The following is a 22,930-nucleotide window of genomic DNA, read 5'->3' as shown; positions in this document are numbered from 1 at the left end:
GTCTTCTTACGGCGGACTTGGCTTTTAGAAGCTTTTCATACTTTGTGCGGTAAGGAGAGAAGACGATTTTAAAGTCTGTACACATGCTTGAGGGGAGGGCCCTGCGTCTCCATCAGCCTCCCGACCTGGGCACAGTGACTGCATCCACCATTTCTCATTATGGGAGCACCGGCCGGTCCCCCTGCAGTCGTCGGGGCCGTAAGGACAGCTGCTAACTGGAAACGGACGTGCCTCTCCAGCTTCCGTCCTCTGCTGCACAGACGAATCCCATGGGGCACAGTTCAGCTGGGAGAGGCCAAGACGGTCCCCACAGAACTCGGTCCTTAAACAACATGCTGTGACAGTTACCGCACAGCTCGCTACGTACCTTCTGTTGGGGGTCGGTGGTGGGAAGAATTGGCCTATTTCTGAATTCAGGGCTATTTTCCTAAAAAATATTTTATCTCTTGGATAAGATAAGAAAAGTAATAGCTGGGTTTTTTTTTTTTCCCCAAAAAAACCTGCATTAAACATACCTGCATTTCTGTTCTTTAACATTAGCTGCAGTTTAGCACTTAAATGAAGGCTAAGAGTTTCCGTGCATAATGGAAATGAATCTGGCTAGTAACCATGTGGATGCAGGTTCGATCCCTGGCCTCGCTCAGTGGATTAAGGATCTGGCGTTGCCATGAGCAGTGGTTTAGGTCGCAGATGTGGCTCAAGTCCCAGATGGCTGTGGCGCAGGCCGGCGGCTACAGTTCCGATTCAAGCCCTAGCCTGGGAACCTCCATGTGTCACGGGTATGGCCTTTAAAAAAAAAAAAAAGGCTACAGCCTCCCTGTAATTACAATTCCATACTGCCACATGCATTTTGTGTTGCTTTTATTTTATGAAAAGCTAATTTCAACTCTCCATTAGAAGTAAGCTGAATACAAAGTCTCAGTGAAAAGGCCTGGTGGTTGTTTACCAAAACATGCCCACCGTCCTTCGGCCTTAAAACTTGAGGAAGGGCACTTCAAACGGCTTCGTGTTTGCGTGTTTCAGGGCCAGCGCGTACGAGTAGACTCGGGCATCCACGGTCAGGTGTTCGTCGGCTACCAGAGCTGGAGGAGGCAGGGACACAAGTTAGGCGATGGCGTCAGTGGCGGTAACACTACCCCCGCCGGTCAGGGTTTACCGCGCAGCCGCCGTGCGCCGCTTTCTGTGCTGGGCGCTGGGAGACAGTCATGAACAGGACATTTTCTGCCTTTAGGGGTCTGACACTAGCGGAAGAACAGAGGATCTGAAAGCGGAACTCCGTTTCCAGCATGAGAGAGAACAAAACATTAAAGACAGAGAAGCTCTTAGGTGGTGATCTTGCGTATTAAAACGCAACGCTGTGGGGTGCTCTTGTGGCACAGTGGGTTGAGGATCTGGTGTGGGCACTGCAGTGGCTTGGTCGCTGCTGTGGTGTGGGTTTGATCCCTGGCCCTGGGAACTTCCCACTGTCAAGAGGGAGGCCTCAGTGGAAACGAATCTGACCAGTATCCATGAGGGCGCGGGTTCGATCCTGGCCTCGCTCAGTGGGTCAGGGATCCAGCATTGCCATGAGCTATGGCGTAGGTCGTGGATGTGGCTCGTATCCCGTGTTGCTGTGGCTGTGGTGTAGGCCGGCAGCTCCAGCTCTGATTTGACCCCTAGGTTGGGCACTTCCATATGCCGCAGGTGTGGCCCTAAAAAGCAAAACAAAGGAGTGAGGCCTCTCTCTCACATGGGGGCAGGCCGGAGAACTTGTGTCTTCCTCGGAGGGAGGCCACCACACTTGCGCCTGGGCCATTTTCCCAGCCACTTGGTCGGGAAGAAGCTCGGGAAGGTTTGATCTTCAAAGGCAGGGTCATGCCCTGCTCGGCTGCACAGCGGGTGTTGGGCGAGTGCGGACAGCTAGTCCTTAGCGCACTAACTCCACACGTCCTCCGTCCAACCTCCCGGCTTCGATTACTGTAGCATTACTCTAGCAAGGCAGGAGCCCGGCTTGTCTGCCTCTCCTTCTTCTTATAGATACAGGTTCCTCCCTCCCGCCCTCTGTCCCCTCTTCGAGGGCCAGAAGGGAAGTTCGCTGGAACGAAGAAAGTATTTCTTTGGGCCATGCCCACACAATGTGGAAGTTCCTGGGCCAGGGACCGAGCCCTCACCATGGCAGTGACAACACTGGATCCTTAACCCACTAGGCCACCAGGGAATTCCAGGAAGGAATCTTTTTTTAAAAGAACACTTTTCTAATATAAAAAATAATAATAATAAATAAATAGCACATAACATTTAAGCATTTATGTGCCAACATTATCCTGTTTAATTTTATTCCTGCCTCAGAGGTAGGGGCTGTCTTGCTTCTGTTTTCTGAGAACGCTAAGGAACTTGTTCTAAGTTGTAACTAACGTCCAGTCGGCTGAGCCTCAGAGCCGTGCACCTGTTCTGGGGTGGCCACGGCTCTCCCTGAATAGTCGCCTCAGACACCACTGCATCTTCACGACGGGTCCTCCTGACTGACCTTGGGATCTTGAGGTGGTGTTGACCTAAGGTCTGGGCTATAAAAGGGTAACGCTGGAAGGGAGGCCCTCTGAGAGCGTGAAGTCACAGCGGTTTATAAAACATTTCCTTGACCTTTCAAACACAGACGTTAGAAATAAAATCCTAAGCCACAGGTTCTCAGGAAGGGAGAGACTGCTCTCAAAGCTTCAGATCTAGGGAGTTCCTGTTGTGGTGCAGCAGAAACGAATCCAAATAGTATCCATGTGGATGCGGGTTCAATCCCTGACCTCGCTCAGTGGGTTGGGGATCCATCGTTGCTGTGAGATGCGGGGTAGGTTGCAGACACAGCTCAGATCCTGCATTGCTGTGACTGTGGTGTAGGCCGGCAGCTACAGCTCCAATTTGACCCTTAGCCTGGGAACCTCCATATGTCGCGCAGGTGTGGCCTTAAGAAAAAAAACAAAAAAAAGCTTCAGGTCTAACAGTGCTTCCAGTTAACTCTGGAAATAAAAACCTAGTAACCTTGGAATTAGGAGGACCATCCACTTCTGTAGGGTGAGTGGCTGGTGACCGAGGCGGCCGGCAGAGGAGCCCCGAGGGCACTGCCACCTCTTCACCACCTCCTCCGGTGGGGACATGGAAGGACACGGTCCACGGAGCCATAGCAATGTTCCCATGATCCTAGGAGACGGGCTGACTGGGAGCCACACAGTCTAACTAGGTGACAGGTCGTTTACTAAGGGGCACGCTGCTAGTTAGTTCCTTAACCAGCATATCACACTTAGTCTACAGAAGACACCTCAGTATTTGTGGAAAGAATACTGCTAAATTCTCCTGTAACACATCCCCCCCTCGCAAAAACCATCCAACATATCTGCACACTTGAGGATCAGCCAAGAGCTACCACCAGACCTTTCGTGGCAGGGAGGAAAGATTTAAGGATCGGAACAGTTCTGGCTCAGCAGCAGCAATATAATCTTGACCCTTCTGTAGAATAAAAGCAGCCCCTAATCAAAGCTTTCACTTGACAGAGACTGCTGTGCTCTTCCTTTCAAACTCGATGCCATCCGGAAAGTGAGATGAAGATAGGTCAACGGTAGCTCTGTAACAGGTCCTAGCTATTTGACTTGATGAGGAAGAACAGAAAGAAATGGGATTTAGCACCCGACCTGTTGGGGACGGGGAACGGGGACAACAGTCGGGTCCCATCGAGCATGCTTACCATGGAGTCTGCTCAGCAGGTCATTCTTTGGTAAGGAAATTACTTCCACGAATTCTAAACAAAGTACAAGTGAAAACAAAGCTGAACGACAGGCAGGCCCATCAGAGCCACTCACGGTGCCCACGCCACTCCCAGCGCAGCCCGCCACGCACAGGGCAGCCTCGGGTGGACGACGTACCTCCGTCTCCTGAAAATAAACAGAAGGACCCTTCAGCAAGGTGGGGGGGTGGCACAACACTGGGCGACTCTTGTGCAAGGCCTGTTTCAAAGCCCTGTGAGAGCTTAACAGAAACCCGGGTCTCCACCAATCTAGACACATGGTGACTCCAACAGCACAAAGTTATTTTCTCCAAATCAAATATTTAACAGCTCAATCTAACACGCATTCTGTAACATGTACATACGTGCTTTTAAACTGTTAAAATAGAACATAAAATTCTCCAACTCCACCATTTTTGAAAAAGTACAAACCGAGTGGCATTAAATACATTCACACTGTCCTGCAGTCCTGAGCACTGTGCACGAGCTTCCCGTCATCCCGGCAGAAAGGGGGTCCCGCTGGACACGCATCCCTCACCTGCCGTGGCCTCTATGCTACCTCGAGTCTCTATCACTGTACTGATTTTAGGGCCTCCCTCAGTGGAATCACACAGCATCCGCCCCGTCCTCCAGGCCCATCCGCGTTCCAGCACGCAGCAGCACACTTCGTCCCCGGGACGGCATTTCAGCCACATTTCCCATCTGTTACTGGGCATTTGGGTTATTTCCACCTTTTGGGTCTTGTGCGTAACGCTGCATGAACACTGGTGTCCAAGTATGTGTCTGAGGCCCTGCTTTCAGTTCTTCCGGGTTTATACCCAGGAGTGGACCTGCCAGATCCTAAGCTAAATCTGTTTAACTCTGAGGAACCGCCCAGCTCTTCCACGGCATGTGTGCTATGCTTTGCTCTGTTTGCTAGTTGAACATTGAGCCTGTGAAATTAGCTGCAACAGGAAACAGAAACGTTCACAACTATAAGGGATGGGAAACGGAGGACCACCGCTCTGACACGGGGCCACTGTGGGGTCCTTGTCACACCCCCTCCTAAGGACGTGGGAGAGCACACAGTACGGACAGAGGCACTGAAGCTTCTGGATCCAAACTTGCTAAGAAATACGAGCAAAGCTTCACGGAGCATGGGACTCGATAGAGATGGTGCTGCTGTCCAGCAGCTCCTCGGCCGCCCCTCGGCGGGGAGGGGGCAGAACTCGGCGACTCTGAGGATTATCACCGTTTACCGCGTAAGGCCTCTAGCTCTCACTACTAAAGGGGAAGGACGGCCACGCAGAAACGCACGATTTAATAATTTTATATAAAAAAGGCATAAAACCCAATGATGTGCTAAGAGGAAAATGCTAAAATACACAAGTTTAGCAAAACAGCCAAAAGTACCCATGAAGCATCTAAGAAAGACTATGACTCTTTCAACAAAAATGAAGCGAGTAGCCGGTTAAAAGACACTTAATACAGAGCAACCACCTTAAACGAAGCCAGCGCACGCTCACCTGGCTTTGGCTTGGGCCTCACGTTCTCAGCGTCATCCCCGTTGATCATGACGGTCACGACGTGGGTGGTACAGTTTGACAGCCCCGGGTCCATACACACAGCTGTGGAGAGAAGCGCCAGTCAGAGGTCGTCCTTTCACCACGTAGCTGTCTCTGCAAGAGGACTGGGCTGAGGCGGCAGGACTCGTTCACCCGCTCCGCTCAGAGCGCGGGGCTGCAGAGCGTGTCCGCAGGTGGGCCGCGCAGAGGGGGCCCGGCCCGAGAATTAGCTACAACGAAAGCCACTCAAGTCTCACCCGCAAAGCACACCCGCAGACGCAACCCTTTCACGCGCGGAACACCATTGGGCAAATCGCTTCAGCAGTTTGATCCCAAGTGCACACTCGAGAAGCAGCACGCACCTGGAGAACATTCGGCGACATCTCCCTTGTAGCCAGTCTCTTCCTCGAGCTCCCGCAGAGCAGCTGCTTCGGGGCTTTCGTTCTCATCAATGAGACCTGCAAGGCCAAAGCGTTGTGTGAGGGGACAGGGGACCCAGTGTTCTCACATACAAGCTGCTGAGCGACCTGTGAACAATCAAGAGGTTTGCAACGTTTACAGAAAAACAGAAGGCGAAAGAAGCCCCCATCCCCACGCCCCAGCAGACCAAGTAGGTTCTGTTCCTCTGTTTCTACCCAGATTGCGGTGTGAGCAGCGGGGCACCAAGGTCTTGGTTGCTTCTGTGCGCTAAGTGGCTCCGTGGTGGCCCAGCTGAGTGGCTGCAGCCCGGGAAGCCTCTGCTTGTTTCCCGAGGTGTAAGATGGGGACACGCTACCTGCCAGCCTGCCTCCCTCCCTCAGAGCCATCTGGGCCTGTAGTGAAAGCCCAGACAGTGCCCCGAGAGGGAGCGGGGGAGAGGAGGCGGGGGCTGGAGGAAGGAGGGAGGAGGGGCCGCGGGGACAGCACCACAGTCCTTTTCCTGGAAGGAATTTAACCACCGCAAGGAAAAGGGAAACACAGGCTATTCAGTTCCTTTTCGGGGTATTAATGTCTTCAGTGAAATGGCCAGAGAATGAGAAAGACAATAGAGCTGTTCCTCCATGGCACTCCGGGAGGGACTTTGAGAAACGCAGAACTTAAACCACTGATGACAAATGAGATCTAAACTCGTCACGTGGGAACAAGCCGACGAAGTGCTGTTAGGAGGCTCTGCATTCGCTTCTAGAGACCTCCGCCTCCGGAACACCCGCAAAGGCCTTCCAGCTGGGTGAGGACACTTCCCTGGCCTTGGACAGACAGGAGGGCCACCACGGCTCTGCGTTCGCGGGTCTTAGAATTAGGAGTCGGCTTTAGTTCTTACTGCACATCTGTCGGGCAGATCGCGCGCGTGGTGGAAGATGAAATAAGCTGCCAACAGAGGGAAAAGCAGTGCCCCAAAGAGGCGGGAAAGAACGCTGCAGAGAGGGGCACAGGTGGCCTGGAGGCCCTCACTGCCGAAACCACACGGATGGACAAAGGGGGGGGGTCCGAGTCGAGCGCCACCCCGAGGCCACCTCCTCCACTGCCCGTGTTTAGCGACTCACCGGCGGGGAACTCCAGGCAGTAGCCTCCCATGGGCGGCCGGAACTGCTTGACCAGCACGACACACTCGTAGTGCAGGGTCCTCTGCAGGACGGGGATGATGGACACGCCTGCGGCGGGGGACAGACCGAGGGCCAGTAAGTGCATCCGCGCCAGCAAGCCGTCCACAGCCGTCTAACTAAAAGGCCACATGCTAAGAAACGCCACGTCGGAAATCAGTGTTCTACCTGCCATTAGCAACAGAAAGCTAACTGACGCTCCAGTGGTGGCAGTTAACTCCGGGAGTTGTCCTCCGGAGTTTAAGCACGCAGGGAAAAAGCAATTGCACTTGCTTGCCTAAGCTTTCTCTTGATGAAAAGCATGTTTTTGTTGTCAAGGTTTCTTTAAAATCAAAACCGGACGTGAGCACTCAGGTCAAGGACCAAATCTCCATCTACGTGAACCTCGACAGAGACCACGGCTCCCGCTGCGCAGCCGGGACCCCACCGCTCCGTGTGCTTCTGGGTCGCCTTTAAGCAAGAAACTGAGTAGGCGTCATTGTTTGTGGTGTATGCTAGGCTCAGCTGTATGGGTTTAGGATAAAAGGCCTTTTCTCCCAAGTCACTTGGCCTTCGAACCAAACCCCCAACTGCCCTGGAGGACCCCCTGGCTCCTCTCTCACACTTGCCCAGCAGGAAAACGCAGCAGCTGCGGCAGCTACTCTGCTTCCAGGAAGAACAGAAGGCAAGGACAAAATGGAGAAATAAAAGGGAAAACCAAGAAAGACCTATTGCCCAACTTCCCCTAGACCAGAGGGGGTTTTCAGGATTGTTCTGGGATCTTTGCAGTCAAAGCATTCATGCCTAGAAGGAAAAGTGAACTGAATGAATAGTCTTGTCCTAATTCGTTTCCTCATCGACTTACAAGCAAGTAGCCGAGAGGCATCAAGTGGTGCCGAGGAAGTTCTCCAAGCGAAAGGACCTCGCCTGGGGCCTCCGAGCAGACCAGAGATTTTGTTAGCAGACCTAACGTATCCACACAGAGTATGTGGCCTCAAATTATACTGACTTATGTTTGGCTATAAATATAATTACATCTTCCCCTCAAAAACACTCTTCTGAGCTTAGATGACAGGAGCCAGAAGTTATTTATAAAGAAAGCTTGAGTTACATAAGATTGCAAAATAGAATACCGGAGTTAAAAACAAAAGAGCATCCTTGAAAGTAATTACTCTGAGGTCTTGGTTACAGTAAAAACCCTCCTCCCTGGCCTCCTACAGTCGTGTGTGGGGACCTCCTTTCTAGGAAGTTCTAACAGGTTTGCTTTCATACCATCAGCCGACTGTCCTTTCCTGGTTGTACGCTTCACAGTTTCCCAAGTTCTGTTCAGACAGACAAGAAAAAACAACAGCGTTAGTTCTTAGGCCTGTGTGTAGAACCGGCAGCTTATAAATGCAGTGCATGCGAGTGTGCTAAAGGTGACAGCCAGGACCACCACGTGGTAAAGCTCTGTGTGAACAAGAGCCAGCGGTGCCTTCCTAGAGCTTCTAAAACTCACCAATCCCCTGCTGCCCACATCCACCCTCTACATGGTAGTGGAAGCTCACTCGAGCTGCCTTCACTGGAAACACTGCTGTTTGGGTCATAAACCTACAGATGAGCAGCACAGCTTTAAAGGCTATTCAGCAGTCGATGCAAATCCAGCCCGTCATGCAAAGTCCAGGATACTCCGCGCAAGCAGAACCACTGGAACCTTATTTACACAACTGAGATTTTAAAATCTGCGATCGATCGCCAAGTCCAAGTTATAGGAAGATAGGACCTTCCTGCTTATTAATCACACTTAATGAACTGAGGTCAGTGCTCTCCTTCGCACGCACGAGAGCCTGTCCAAGGGCAAAACAGTCCCTAGAGAACAGGCTGGGTGAGCGGCGGCAGGCTCCTGGGCCCCGTCCAGCCTTGCTCCTGACTAGCTGCGTGTTTCCGGGAACACGGCCCTGAAAACCCAGTGACTGGAACAACCATGCTGACTACAGGGGGAAGCACAGGAGGGATTCGCTCCTCTCCTGTCCCTTCGACAGGAAGAACGGAGATGGGGAGAGGATTTAGAGGACGGAAGACATCTGAGTGGCTCTGAGGAAACAACGGCGCCCACCCCCCAGGCGTCTCCCCACAGGGGGTGGGATAAGGGGTGCTGCGCGGAGGAACCCTCCGGCTTCCACCTGGCTCTCCTGAAGGCTTGGGCCATGCTACCTTTCTATTAAAAAAAGTCAGGTATTTAATCCGGTTAAAAAACAAACACCCTTTCTGTGCACTACAGATCTTTGCGTACTCTACCCCAAGTCTCATGGGCAAACACGGCAAAATGAACCTGTGCGAATCCGATTACTCTGACACACGCAGCTGCCGACATGCCTCTTAGTAGCAAGAAGCCTCACAAGAAGCCACGCTGGTAAGTCGGTAACACAGGCCGTAAGTGACACAACACCTTTAGCCAACCACCAAGCCACACTGGTCAGTCACTAACACAGATCACAAGTGGCAAAACACCTTTTGGCCCCGTTCTCTCTGCTGCCTCGTGGGGTCAGTCCTAAAGAGTGAAGACGACAGTGCGGGGAAGAGCACTGAAGGTCCCAAGCCAGACACACTGGGGGTGACGGAGGCAAACCGAGGAGCGTGGTTACAGGAGAGGAGATGACGGAGCAGTGCTGATGAGAGTGCCAGAACACGGATGTCCCTCGAGAGCTCCCCCCATCTCTAAGGGACCCCGAGAGATGTCCTGAGGATCGAGTGAGCAAATCCTCGCCTCCGCCGGCCCGACGAGCTACCCTGCAGCAGCAACCTCAAGACCGTGTTCTCGTTTGGAAAATGGAATGGAGAGCGTGCTGCTGGAAAAGCCTCTCGTGGCTGTGGAATTCTGATTCTGTGTTTCAGTCTTTGTTATAGGAAAGCCCGTTGTACTTTCCTTCCTCCAGTCAACCGACGCCTCGAGACAGGCAGGCGACGGAGGATGAGCTCAGCTCTATCCTGAATGTCAGGAAGGGGCACACAAGCCAGCTTATCTTTGGACTCCTAAAACCAATTCCACAGCCTCTTCCGTGAGTAAGACAGGGGAACAAAGGATTCTCTATAGCTGCAGTTTTGTTTTGTACATGCAGTACTTCGTACATTTATTAATCCCAGCCTACAGTAAAGTATGGAGGTTCATTCTTCAAAGCTTGACATTCGGGTATGAAGTGTTATTGGTTCACACAAGAGCTCCTTGGAGGCCACAGCGCCGTCCTGCGGTGACAGATGACAGAGAAGTGCTGCAACAGGACCCTCAGTGTGGTGGCTGGGAGACCTCAGAGCCCACTCCCGACTACTGAAGCAAGCTCTCCAGAGGGGAGACGATTATGGGGAAAAAACCTTCACGGGATCCCGCTGCACATCCTTGATGAAGGAGGGCTGGAAGGAGCAGGTGCAGAGCTTTGAGGGCGCAGCCGGCATGTGCCTTCACACTCAGCAGGGCGAGGGGCTACACTGTGTCCCCTTAACCTGGCAGGAAGGAGACCCAAACTCTACCACGGTGAGCTGGGCTCCAAGCCCTGGCCGCGCTTTCTCAAGTGTGAGCGCATCTCTGGGGCCGAGTCCTCCACTGCCAGCTGGGCAGCAGCACCCTCACCCGCTCAGGACGGGGCACGTGGGCTCGGCTCTCTTGCTCCAGGGTCTGCCGGGGCTGTGGGTATCTCAATACTCGCGCAGCTCTCCAGCGCTGGGCCTCATGGCCATGTGCTGCTACTTAGGTAGCTGTCGTCACAAGTTGTTTTTAAGCTTCCTGCAAGTTCCTGTCATTTCACACCGATGAGAGATGTATTTATTCTCTTACAAAGAAACTCTATATTCTTATTTGATCATTTAGTAAATTGTTTAGAGTCTTAAAACAGAGTTTACAATGAGAAAAATATCAAAGTTTATGACAAACACTAAATAGAGACTCTGAGAACCCAAATACTGAGCATTTTACAAAATAGTTTATTAAAAAAAAAAAATAGTTTACCTTGTTTTTCCAGTAGGATCCCTGTAAGTTGTTTTTTCAAGCTTGACCCATTTTCCTTCTGAAATTAACTAAAAGGAGATCAGACAGTAAGCTGGGAACCTTTCAAACTGAGTTGCTTTTTATGTAGGTTTTTTCCTTTCAAACTTTCTCTATGTGGCTCTTCCAATGTCTGTGTTTCCCTCCCCAAAATCTCTGCCAGTTTTAGTTCAAATTATTAAAAGCAGTTTTTCTGATGGTGGGTGTGCTGCTCTGTGGCATTTTAGAGGTAGGACTGCAAGGTGAAAAGAAATGAGAGTTGGCAAGTTCCTGGGTGTGAGGAGGACAGGGATGGGGGGGGAGGAAGGGAGGGGTGAGGAGGGAGGGGAAAGGAGGGAGAGAGGGAGGAGGGAGCAGGAGGGAGGGGGAAGGACGAGGGAGTGGAGGCTCCCAACATTCTCTGATCTGGGCATCTGGGTGCCAGTCAGGCAGGTGTGTTTAGGATGTGAGCATTCAGTGGCGTTTGACTGTCAGTGACAACAAGGCACAGCTGAGACGGACACCATGGCCAAGGACTAGACTTCCCACAGTGACAACACAGGTCCCCCACCCAGTCTGAGGGGCCCCCAGCATCGTTCTGCTGAGGAGTTCCGGTTCCCGGGAGTGACGGAAGACAAAGTCCATTGAGTGCATCAAGAGTAAGCAGCCTCTTTCTTACCGGTCCATCTTCCACTTTTTGTTTTTTTTTTCTCTTTTCTAGGGCCGCTCCCGCAGCATATGGAGGGTCCCAGGCTAGGGGTCTAATTGGAGCTGTTGCCACCAGCCTAAGTCACAGCCACAGCAACAGCAACATGAGATCCGAGCCGCATCTGCAACCTACACCACAGCTCACGGCAATGCCGGATCGTTAACCCACTGAGCAAGGGCAGGGACCGAACCCGCAACCTCATGGTTCCTAGTCGGATTCGTTAACCACTGCACCACGAGGGAAGCTCCCATAATGGAGAATTTTTGTATCAAGAGCCAAAGTCCACTTTAGGAACAGCCTCGATCTCACTAATACACCTAAGTAAGAGAGAGACAGCACTGCTCCCGCACGAAAGCAAAAATGTCCCTGAGTCCTAAAACTGTCATGAAGAATTAAAAGCAGTCATTTGAAATAGCAAACAGTCTACACAGTTCTTGAAAACACAAGCTTTATATGGCAAAGGGGAAGGGAAGTGAAGAAAAGCAATTTATACCTCCTCTGAAATAACAGCCTGTTTGGAATTCGGAGAAGGCTCCGCTGGCTCTTGCTGGTCCATTTTCAAACTTGTCGGTCTTTATGGGCCCCCAGCAAAAAGTTCACACTGTAAGAGAAGGAGCTTTGTTGAAGCCACATCAATTCTTCTGAATTAAACATCTGTCCACAGGTGCTTTCCTCCTGTGGGGATGGGGGGCACTGCCCAAGATGGTACAGGAAAGGCAAAGGCCTCCACACAGGAGAGCGCACAGGGGTCCCAGGGAGAGCAGCGGGCGGGGACCACGCCCCAGGACAGCGGGGGGAGTGCTGACTCCGAGCTGAGGACACCTCCCGCCAGCCCTGCCCCGCCCCAGCCAAGCGCTGCCCCGCTTGTCTGCCTCCCCCTTATCTTCAGTGCAAGGGGTAAACGGATATTCCTTTTAATCATCTACAGTAGCACACCCACGTCAGTGGCCCGTTCACTTCCAGGTTTTGACATGGATCAAAGTCACAGTTGCACAGGACCAATGAACTAGAACCAAGACCTGTTCGGAAAGAGCAGGCCTCATCCCGGCTGTGTGCTACCACTCCTCCAGCTCAGCGAATTCCCTCCATTCTGTACCCTACACGTCTGGAAAAAATCTTTTTTCTACCCTCAAAGTTCATTGATAAGCTGGCTGCAGATACAATTTGGGGCTGAAAATCCTTTTCTGTCAGCAACTTGAGGACACTGCTCAGAATCCTTTTTTCTTTTTCTTTCCTTTTAGGGCTGCACCCGCAGCATGTGGAAGTTCCTGGGCTAAGGGATGAATTGGAGCTGCGGCCGCCAGCCTGCGCCACGGCCACGCAGATCTGAGCCACGACTGCAACCTGCACCCCAGCTCACAGCAACGCTGCATCTTAACCCACTGAGGGAGGCCAGGGATCAAACCCACGTCCTCATGGATACATGAGTCAGGTTCTTAACCCACTGAACCAGGACGGGAGCTCCCTAAATCCTTTACTGACGTGACCCTTGTTCTTTCTCTGGAAACCTGCAGTGATTCACGTCTTCACGCTGATGTTACTGTTGGTCAAGCGTGTCCTTTCAATCTGGAAACTTCTTACTATGCTTCCTGAACTATTTCCCTGACAACTTCCTCCCTTCTGTTTTCTCTGTTCTCTCAGGAAATAATATTTAGCTGCTGGACTTCCTGAATCAACCCTGTCTTACCCTTTTCATTCTGATTTTCTGTTTCCTTATTATTTTATCTGTATTCCTCAGCGGCTAGTCCAGCCCTTCACTCTAACGAAGTCCTGGAGTTCCCTGACCCACCCGGTCCCTAACTGTGGCTCCAGGGAAGGAGAGACCCCCACACATCAGCTCTCTTACCAACCATCCTAGAGGGAAGAGTCCGCTCTCTGGTTCTTCCGGGACCTGAGCTGATAATTCAACCATCCATCACAACTTCAAACTCCACCTAAAACACCACCAGCCAGCGAGCCCTACTACACCGTCCACTCCTCTCCCCTCTGCTGTGAGCCTGCAGGTGTCTTAGAGGACCAGATGAGACGGCTGCGGATCGTTCCTCAGCCCCCCAGTCTCCTCCTCAGCCACAGCGACGCACCACTGCCGAGCCAGAAGGAGAAGCTTGCCCATCCCTCAGCTCCCTCACCAGCCGTAACTCATCCCTTCCAAGTCCTAGGAGTCCCACCGCTAACGTGTCCTGAACGCGTCCTGGCCCTCCTGCCACCGGTCTGGTTAAGACCAAAACCCTCTCCCAGACACTAGATTTTTCTTCACATCGTCTTTTTTTTTTTTTTTTTTTTTTTTTGTCTTTTGTCCTTTTTAGGGCCTACGCCAGAGCCACAGTAACACAGGATCCCAGCCTCGTCTGCGACCTACACCACAGCTCACGGCAATGCTGGATCCTTAACCCACTGAGCAAGGCCAGGGATCCAACCCGCAGCCTCATGGTTCCTAGTCGGATTTGTTTCCTCTGCGCCACCATGGGAACTCCCATATCGTCTTTTTTGGTCTTTTTAGGGCTGTAGCTGCAGCGTATGGAGGTTCCCAGGCTAGGGGTCCAATCAAAGCTGTAGCCACACCTGCGACCTCCACCACAGCTCACGGCAGCACCAGATCCTTAACCCACTGAGCAAGGTCAGGGATGGAACCTGCAACCTCATGCATACCAGTCAGGTTCATTAACTGCTGGGCCCCGACGGGAACTCCCTCTTCACACTGTCCAACTTTCAACTGCTCACAGTTATGTTGCTATAAAAACTCCCTGGAATCACCAATGAATAAATGAATGAAGAAGTACAGTGAAGCTGGCTGCATAACTGGCTCTAGAAAGCCAACCTGTTTCTAAGAATTAGATTAGTTTGGGGGGCCTGCTTAGACTTGTTCTGAAGAATAGTTCCTTGTCTACTCATCTTTAAGTGAAATTCAATTTCAAAATTTCTTGGCACAAAGTTTAAGAATTCACACTTCCAGATTTCAAAACGTGCTTTTATAGCTTCAGTAATCAAGATGGTGTGGGTACTGGCGTAAGGACAGACATACATATGAGAGAGGGAGAACTGAGAATCCAGAATTAAAGCCACAGATTTACGGTGAACTGATTTTCAACAGGAGATGCCAAGACAATTCCGTGGTGGAAAGAACAGTCTTTTTAACACATTGTCTAGGACTAGATACGCACACACACGAGAATGAAAACAAACACCATATATAAAAATGAACTGAAAATGGGTCAAAGCCCTAATTACAGGAGTTCTATAAACTCTTAGAAGAAAATGGAAGTGTACATTTTCACCTTCTTGGATTAGGCAATTGTCTTAGACATGACACCTAATGCACAAGTGACCAAAGAAAAAATAAACTGCATTTCATTAAAATTCAAAACTTTTGTGTTTCAAAGGATACCATCAAGATAGTAGAAAAACAACCCACAGAATGGGAAAAAAGTCTGCAAATCCGATAGGAGACCCGTATCTGAAATATGTAATAAAAACTCTTACAACACAATAATTAAGACAACCTGGAGTTCCCATCGTGGCTCATCAGAAACGATGCTGACTAGCATCCATGAGGATGCGGGTTTGATCCCTGGCCTCACTCAATGGGTTAAGAATCCGGCATTGCCTGAACTGTGGTGTAGGTTGCAGACACGGCTCGGACCTGGCAATGCTACGGCTGTGGCGCAGGCCGGCAGCTGTAGCTCTGATTCGACCCCTAGCCTGGGAATTTCCATATGCCCTGGATACAGCCCTAAAACGAAAAACAAAAACAAAGAAAAAGACAACCTGATTAATAACCGGCAAAGGATCTAAATAGACATTTCTCAAAAGAAGTGTAACGGAATTCCCTTGTGGCTCAGTGGGTTAAGGATCCAGCATTGTGACTGCTGTGCCGGATCCTTGAAGCACTGCGCCACAAGGGAACTCAGGTAAACTTTTAATTGGCATTGGTTTATATCAGATAAACAGTTTACATTATTGTAGGCAATGCAGGAGTTCCTGTTGTGGTTCAGCAGGTTAAGAGCACGACTAGTATCCATTAGGATGTGGGTTTGATCCCTAGTCCCACTCAGTGGATTAAGGATCCAGCATTGCTGTGAGCTGCCAGGTCGGCCGGCAGCTGCAGCTCCAACTCGAGCTCTAGCCTGGGAACTTCGCTATGCCCCAAGTGGGGCCCTAAACAAAAAACAGAACAAAACACATTAGTATTATAGGCAAGCAGAGTAGTATGCTGCCCAGAGGGAAACTAACCACCGGGCAGTAAAACCAAGGGCCGGCTCCTCCCTGTGAGCTGTGTGCTCTACCTCCAGAGAAAAGAACTTTATCCACTAGATTTATATCTTTTCGACTTCCATTCCCTTCTATTAACACATACATCAGAGAAGAAAAATTTCTCTTCCACTTTTAGTTCTGACGTTTAAAAGAAAAATTTTAAAAAGGCAATCAAGCAATCTCAGTGTATGCCGTAATCTGTCTAGAACTGCACCGAATGCTTGGATTAAGTCAAATGTCTAAGTCTTCTTTTAAAGTGACTCTTTGACCCTAAATAACTTCTGTGCATACCCAAAATTTCTTTTTTTTTTTTTTTTTCATCTTTTTGCCATTTCTAGGGCCACGACCACAGCATATGGAGGTTCCCAGACTAGGGGTCGAATCAGGGCTGCAGTTGCTGGCCTACGCCAGAGCCACAGCAACGAGGGATCTGAGCCTCATCTGCAACCCACACCACAGCTCATGGCAATGCCGGATCCTTAACCGAGCAAGGCCAGGGATCAAACCTGCAACCTCATGGTTCCTAGTCGGATTCGTTAACCACTGAGCCACGATGGGAACTCCCCCCAAAACTTCTTAAAAGCAGGGAACTGCAGTCCTTAAAAGGTACAAGCATCAGTAGAAGAGCAGATAGCAAGAGCTAGAAAATCGATAATTTTCTCTATGGAAAGATTTTTTTTGTTTGTTTTTTAGGACAGCACCCATGGCACATGGAAATTTCCAGGCTAGGGATCGAATCAGGGCTGTAGCTGCCAGCCTACACCATAGCCACAGCAATGTGGGATCTGAGCCTTGCCTTTGACCTACACTGCAACTCAAGGCAATGCTGGATCCTTAACCCACTGAGCGAGGCCGGGGATCAAACCCACATCCTCATGGATACTAGTCAGGTTTGTTACCATGGAGCCATGGCGGGAACTCCTGGAAAGATCTTAATCTGGCTTCCCTGTAGAAAAAATGGTCAATGACGCCAATTTAGAAAAACACAGAGGTCCTCCCTGGGCCCCCACGTGAGTATCTTCAGGAGCAAAGGGGCATCTAGTTCCTTCGAATTTACATGAGACTCTAAGGCATTTCAGCCATGAGCTGGGTCCCCTTAGGTTACTCTTTACAGCTGCCCTTAGATGTTCCAAGGGATGGCTGACACCAAAAGGGTGACAAGAGCCTCTCCTCAAGGACATCCTCACCCTCCTCCTCAGCTAACTGACCAAGTCAAGCACCAAACAGCCCCAATAATGAAAAGTCAGGCCCTGATTGGCAGGTGTTAAGCTATAAGCAGTTGTTTCAGATTTTATTTTAAAATGTTTAAGCTAGAATGTTAAGAGCTCTAGAAAAACCAAGCTCCAGACATGAATTACAAAAAAAGACAGAAGTGGTGTAGGGGGCTGGGCTGCTCTGGGGTGGTTACTTGGAATGCAACTGGCCCCAGGGGGAAACAGCAGTCTGTAGCCATCTACTGACCGTATAAAAAAACAAAAATGGGATTAAAGAGTGATTTCAGAAGTATATTCTTTGGTCTTTTTGTCTTTTTAGGGCTGCACCCACGGCATGTGGAGGTTCCCAGGCTAGGGGTCCAATCGGAGCTGAGGCTGCCGGCCTACACCACAGCCACAGCAACTCGGGATCTGAGCCTTATCTGCGACCTACACCACAGCTCACGGCAACACTGGATCCTTAACCCACTAAGCAAGGCCAGGGATTGAACCCACGTCCTCACGGATGCTAGTAGAGTTTGTTACCCACCTGAGCCATGACAGCAACTCCCAGAAGTATATTCTTTACCATGGGATTCCCATAATGTTCTGGATTATGAAAGCACCTCAGAAATACTGTTGAGTTAGTATTTCAGAAGCAGAAGCTACATGGTGCCGTGTGGCGCTGGACACAAGCAGAGGACAGGAGAAAGTGGCACCCCTGCCTCCATCAGCACTCCTAGAGTGCTCCTAAACTGAGCCCATGCTATTCTGAAATTTAAAAGTAAAGTGTAACCTGAATTTTCTTCCCTTCATTGGCTAGACCTGAAGGTCGTCTGCACTTTACTGCTAATAGGCATATTCGAAGTAAACTCCCCCATGAACACAATATTGAGTGTTGTTTAATCCACATAATCTACCTGAATTTATTTGGGTGTGAACACCGAAGGTCTATGACGGGTCAGATGTGTGATTTTCCCAGGGCACATAAACTGCAGCGGGGCGGGGGAGAAGGTCACAGGATTCCTAGAAGGCCGGTCCAGCGCCGGCAGCAGTGTCCAATGAGCTGTGTGAGCACGGGCGGTTCAAAAGTTCACGGATACAGCAAGTGCAAAGTGACCACTACTCCTGCCCCTGGGGACCTCATGCTTTAGCACTCAAATGACCAGAAGGGCAAATTCCTGTTGGAAAGACAATGCAATACCAGAGCAGAGTGCTTTTAATGAGGCACCAATCACATCAGCTCAGGAGGCAGGGGACACAGAAGGAAAGACTTTTAAGAAGGCAGTCAGACACTAAGATAGGATTTACAGAGGAGAAGGCAGCACTCTGAGCAGTTGGAATCCTAGGAACAAAGGCAGCGACACTAACTGGGGCAAGGGCTGAGAAACGAGGGAGGGTCTGGGAAGCCCCCCTACCCGGCTCTCCACCTCCCCCACCCCACGCCCTCCCAAAACAAAGCAAAAACAAACCCCACGTGGTATGGATGATATTAACATTTACAGACACATTTCAGAGGGCATATTTATGATTCGGGCTAGATGCCCGTCCCTCCCCCGCAATCCGCAGGCAAACAAAGCACTCAGCAACCTTAAGTGGCTCCCCAGGCCCCTGTAAGTATGCTCCTCCTGGGTTTAGTCCTCAGAATACGCCACGGACGGAGGAAGGTAAATGATCGCTTTTCCACAAACTTAGGCATTTGAGTATTAGGTATGTCAGCTGGATTAGAGGGAATAAGATTCGAGTGAAACCAAGAATCTCAAAAGCCAGGCTATAGAGTTTGCACCCAGGCTCCTCATCACTCAGTCCCAAACCTGAATCCTGCTGTTTGCTGAGGCTGCAAAGTGAAGCAAAAAAAACCACAGCAAGAAATCAGAAGCAGTTGGGCTCCCGGTCTCTCCCAACTAATAGCAAAGTGTTGTGAGCACCATCTATACTGAACCAAGAAAAGATGTGCGAGCTCTTACCGTAAATAACTTCTGATCGACAGATGTAGGTCAGGCAGTTAGAACAGTTTAATACATGGATAGAGAAATCAACAAGGTGACATGAAAGAAATTAAGTGGGAGACCAATTTTTGCAGAAGAAGACCCGTGACTGTGTTAATAGGCATGTCTAAGATGCCATTTTACATTCAGAATAATTACACAGAAAAGCCATTCGGTTTGCTACGAACCATCGACGAGTATAGTTAGACTTAATAATCTTGGTTATAATCATAAAACTGCAAAGAATTTTAGTTTTTTAAAGATATTTTAATCAGTCCTTTTATTATCTATGGTAAAATTTTGGTAACCACAGCAAATGGATGCACTCTAAGTGGGCTCTTTGCTGAGGACAATATTACCCTCACATCAGGCAAGCTTCCAGAAGTTACATTGTTAATGAGGGAAAGCTTTCTTTTTCCTTCTCTCTTCCTAGGTGGTAGGTGTTAGGGGTTGGCCAGACAGGGAAGGAACTAACATTTTATTGAAATTATACTACTTGGTACTTTTATGATCATTTATCAGGTGACTTACAATCATTACATTTAGTGCTGGTTGAGCAAGTGTGAACTGATAGTAATTAACCTTGGGCAAGTTCATTGGTTACAGATAGGAAGCAGTAAGACCAGAAAAGAACTTCCTGTGATAGCCCAGGAAAGAGACAGTACTGGTTTGGGCTGGGTGGAGCAGCAGCAAACAAGATTTAATTCCCTGCAAATGAGACTTTGTTTTTGTTGCATGTTCCCTGTCACCTGGGAAAGTGCCCGGGCCCCAAGCCCCTGCAGTGACAATGCCAGTTCCTTAACCCAATGCAACCCAGGAGAATTTCCACATGAGACTTTTCAACTTTTCCTAAAACAGTTTCTGGGGAAGGGGTTTCCAAAGCTAATTCCAAAAAGATCTTAAAGGACATCAGGAGAGGAGTTTCCTGGTGGCTCAGTGGGTTAAGGGGATTACCGTCAATGCTGCAGTTCTGCTTACTACTGTGGTGCAGGTTCAGTCCCTGGCCCATGAACCTCCATATGCTGCAGGAGCAGCCAAAAAATAAATAATAATAATAATAAAAAAAAGACATCAGGAGAAAGGGGCGGTACAGCGCTTACATTTGGACACACTGAGTTTGAGATGTTGGCAAGACATCCCAAATGGAGAAAACCAGGAGGCTGCTGGAAACACTCATCTACAATACTCATCATGTTACGGATTCAGAGAAGGAATTTTTTTATTATTTCATTTGGAATAGCTCAATAACCACCCTGCCCGCCCCATCCCTTGGCTACTGATATTTTTTTGGCACTCAAGAGAAAAAGCAACTATTTCCTCTGTTGTAAAGGTTTCACTGAAGAAACCTGAGGAACATAAACCGTTGATGGGTACGTAAAGAAAAGATAAACATGGTGGCTGCCAAAAACCCGTGAAATCAATTTAGCTGTACCCATTCAAAATACGGGAGCATCTGTTTGTAACGTTAATCTATGTGATGCTGGTTAAGGTGTGTAACGAGTTACTTACAACCAACTGTAATATTAAAACGGCAGCCCTTATGAAGTATACAGCCTGACCAAAAGACACCTGCATCAAATCCCTTCCCTGGGGTGCCTCTATTTAAGCGCACACACTTAGCAGCTTCTCTACAAATAACTGCAATTCTGTATTAAAGCGTTGCAGCTGTCTGAACGTCTAAAGGCTGTTAACATACACCCTTCCAGACTGAGACAGGTTCCCAGTTTCTGCTTTCTCCTACAGATCTGTTCACTCCTACCTTCAACAGAAAATACCTTACCCCAATTAACCCCGTCAGTGCTGACATTTCCCTCAGATGCAACTTGTTTATTTCTAGGTCAAATCAAACACACATGAGTGACCACACCAACATGAAGCCTCAATTAGGGCTGGCAGTCCCGCACCATTCTCCCAGCATCCAGGGAATATTGCTTCTTGGTGTCTTCAGAAAACAGAAAAGTTTGTATAATCCTGGATCTCAGAAGTACTTAGGCCCGCTACCGCTGCCCCTCCCCCAACATATATTGCAACATTTCTTGATTTACCTCTGCTTTGAAAAATGTTATGTTTCAAAGCATTGCTCTCAATGAATCCACTTAGCAGCATTTTTTGAGCATAACAAAAAAACATGAAACTGCATATTCTTGGAGGAGTGGGGTAATTTCTAATGCCTAAAGGGCAGGGGATCCTGCAGATATCCGAATGAATACCTTTCTAAGGAGGCCTGAGTACAGTGGGGTTCTCACCTCTTTCTAATTTAAAACGGGTTAGAATGGGCCAGTAAGAACGTGCGTACCCAAAATGTGCGTCTTCCGGCAGGCAAAGGTGCCTGGGAGAAGCCCAAAGCAGCCTAACTCTAAGGAGCAAGACTAGGTTTAAAAGGCGTTTTTCAACATCTAGTCATTTCTCCTCTCTTCATTTACAGAAATAAATGTGACTTTTTTTAGTACCCTACTTTCTCGTCCCCATCGGATACGCCATTATGAAAGGAGTAAGGAAGAACCGACGAGAGTGTGATAAGGGCCGAAAAAGAGGGGGAAACGTATGAAATTAAAAATTCGACTAGAATTCTTTTTCCTTTTTTTTCCCGTCCTTTAGGGCCGCACCCGCGACATACGGAGGGGTTCCCAGGCTAGGGGTCTAATCCGAGCTGTAGCTTCCCGGCCTACACCACAGCCACAGCAACGCGGGATTTGAGCCGCGTCTGCGACCTACACCACAGCTCAAGGCAACTGCCGGATCCCCAACCCACTGCGCGAGGCCAGGGATCGAACCGCAGCCTCATGGTTCCCAGTCGGATTCGTTAACCACTGAGCCACGAGGAAAACTCTTAGAATTTCTTACAATCTTATGAACCCAGCATGCACGAATACGGATACAATCTGGTCGTGTTTCTGCACGCTGCTACTTTTGCGAGGCTAGAATAAATGAACTTAACGCTCAAAAGGAGACACCCCTCTCCCCCTCTGTGCTCCCAATTTTTACCTCCTCCACTACCTCCAAAGTCGAGCTCCCCAGAGCCGTAAAGACGAGATCTTTTTCCTCTCTCTCATAACCTTCCCTCCAGGGCCAAGAGGGCCGTCCCTCCCTTTGCAGATACCCAAACGCTGCAATCAAGCTAACATTTCACCGTGATGTATCCTGTTTTCTGTACTCCGAGTAGCCCAGCTCTCCCAGCCCAGCCCCTGGTTTGTCTCTTAACCTGCTCTCCCTCCGCGCCTTGCGGGACGCGAGCCGGGTCCGCAGCCGGGGAGACGCGCGTGGCTGCAGGCAAGCTCCAGGTGTGCGCCCTCCTTCCCCCCAAAGAGACACTGCGCGTGATGGGCTCGCGCCCAGTTACCTCCTCCCAGGCGTGGGGCGAAGGGATGCGTACTCCTTTAGGAACCGGGAGGAACGCAGAAAGCACGGGTCCGAGGCAGTCGTCACCGAAGATGCTGCGCTACTGGGGAGCCACAACCGCGTCTCGCGGTGCAGAGAGGATGAGCGCTCGTTCCTCGCGGCACCCGTAGCACCCCCGCCGGTGACCTATAGCCTTAGATGATTACCTTCCGGGGCAGTGCGAGGCCGGACGAGAAGTGGAGCCGCCCACTGTTTACAATCTCGGTCTCGGCGCTTCCAGAATTCCTCTTCCGGGGCCAGAACTGTGTGCATGTGTGCGCGCGCGCGCGCGTGTTTATGCGGGCACGAGTGTACACTTAAAGGACGCCCCAAGGTGCTTTCTCTCCGCTTCCTTTTCGCTCCTTCCTCTTTGCCTAATAGACCGGAAGTGTCCCTGGACCAAACCAGCTCGGCGGGCACTTCCGGGACAGGCGACGAGGGTTCCGGGAGGGTTCTGGGAGGAGAGGGAGAGGCGGCGGCGGAGGCTGGAGAATGAAGAAGGAGCATGTGCTGCACTGTCAGTTCTCCGCGTGGTATCCACTGTTCCGAAGCCTTACCATCAAGAG

General features: G+C 50.0%; 2 protein-coding genes across 9 annotated transcripts in view; one reads left to right on the top strand and one right to left on the bottom strand.

The window, feature by feature from the left end:
* On the bottom strand, nucleotides 411–22,740 carry NUDT5 (nudix hydrolase 5). 7 transcript variants are annotated; one of them, XM_021064991.1, is made up of 11 exons: nucleotides 22,327–22,467; nucleotides 12,048–12,155; nucleotides 10,831–10,898; nucleotides 9,342–10,618; nucleotides 8,124–8,173; nucleotides 6,816–6,923; nucleotides 5,655–5,750; nucleotides 5,254–5,355; nucleotides 3,888–3,896; nucleotides 3,710–3,763; nucleotides 845–1,082 (listed from the first exon to the last, which is right to left on the bottom strand). In XM_021064991.1, the coding sequence occupies exons 6-11, from the start codon at nucleotides 6,844–6,846 to the stop codon at nucleotides 973–975; spliced, it is 402 nt and encodes a 133-aa protein (XP_020920650.1). In that variant the 5' UTR covers nucleotides 6,847–6,923; nucleotides 8,124–8,173; nucleotides 9,342–10,618; nucleotides 10,831–10,898; nucleotides 12,048–12,155; nucleotides 22,327–22,467; the 3' UTR covers nucleotides 845–972. The 7 variants fall into 7 exon arrangements, with proteins under 7 accessions (XP_003482884.1, XP_020920650.1, XP_005668255.1 ...); XM_003482836.4 differs by lacking the exon at nucleotides 9,342–10,618 and having other exon boundaries at nucleotides 411–1,082; nucleotides 22,327–22,740; XM_005668198.3 differs by lacking the exons at nucleotides 9,342–10,618; nucleotides 22,327–22,467 and adding an exon at nucleotides 22,532–22,666.
* CDC123 (cell division cycle 123) overlaps nucleotides 22,563–22,930 on the top strand; it is a 47,282-nt gene continuing 46,914 nt past the window's right edge. The window contains 1 exon segment of one of the 2 annotated variants that reach the window (NM_001243823.1): nucleotides 22,563–22,930. In NM_001243823.1, the coding sequence (NP_001230752.1) occupies nucleotides 22,857–22,930 (74 nt within the window). In that variant the 5' untranslated portion in view covers nucleotides 22,563–22,856. 2 annotated transcript variants of the gene reach the window in all.

Source organism: Sus scrofa, chromosome 10 (genome assembly GCF_000003025.6).
Source record: "Sus scrofa isolate TJ Tabasco breed Duroc chromosome 10, Sscrofa11.1, whole genome shotgun sequence".
NCBI lineage: Eukaryota > Metazoa > Chordata > Mammalia > Artiodactyla > Suidae > Sus > Sus scrofa.
This window is presented reverse-complemented; position numbering and strand designations above follow the sequence as displayed.

Coding starts and splice junctions, on each gene's coding strand:
- NUDT5 (XM_003482836.4), bottom strand. CDS start 12,110: ATGGACCAGCAAGAGCCAGCGGAGCCTTCTCCGAATTCCAAACAGGCT. Junction 10,899..12,047: donor AGGCTGTTATTTCAGAGGAG/GTATAAATTGCT, acceptor ATCTCCTTTTAG/TTAATTTCAGAAGGAAAATG. Junction 6,924..8,123: donor GAAAGGACAGTCGGCTGATG/GTATGAAAGCAA, acceptor CCCCCGCCGCAG/GCGTGTCCATCATCCCCGTC.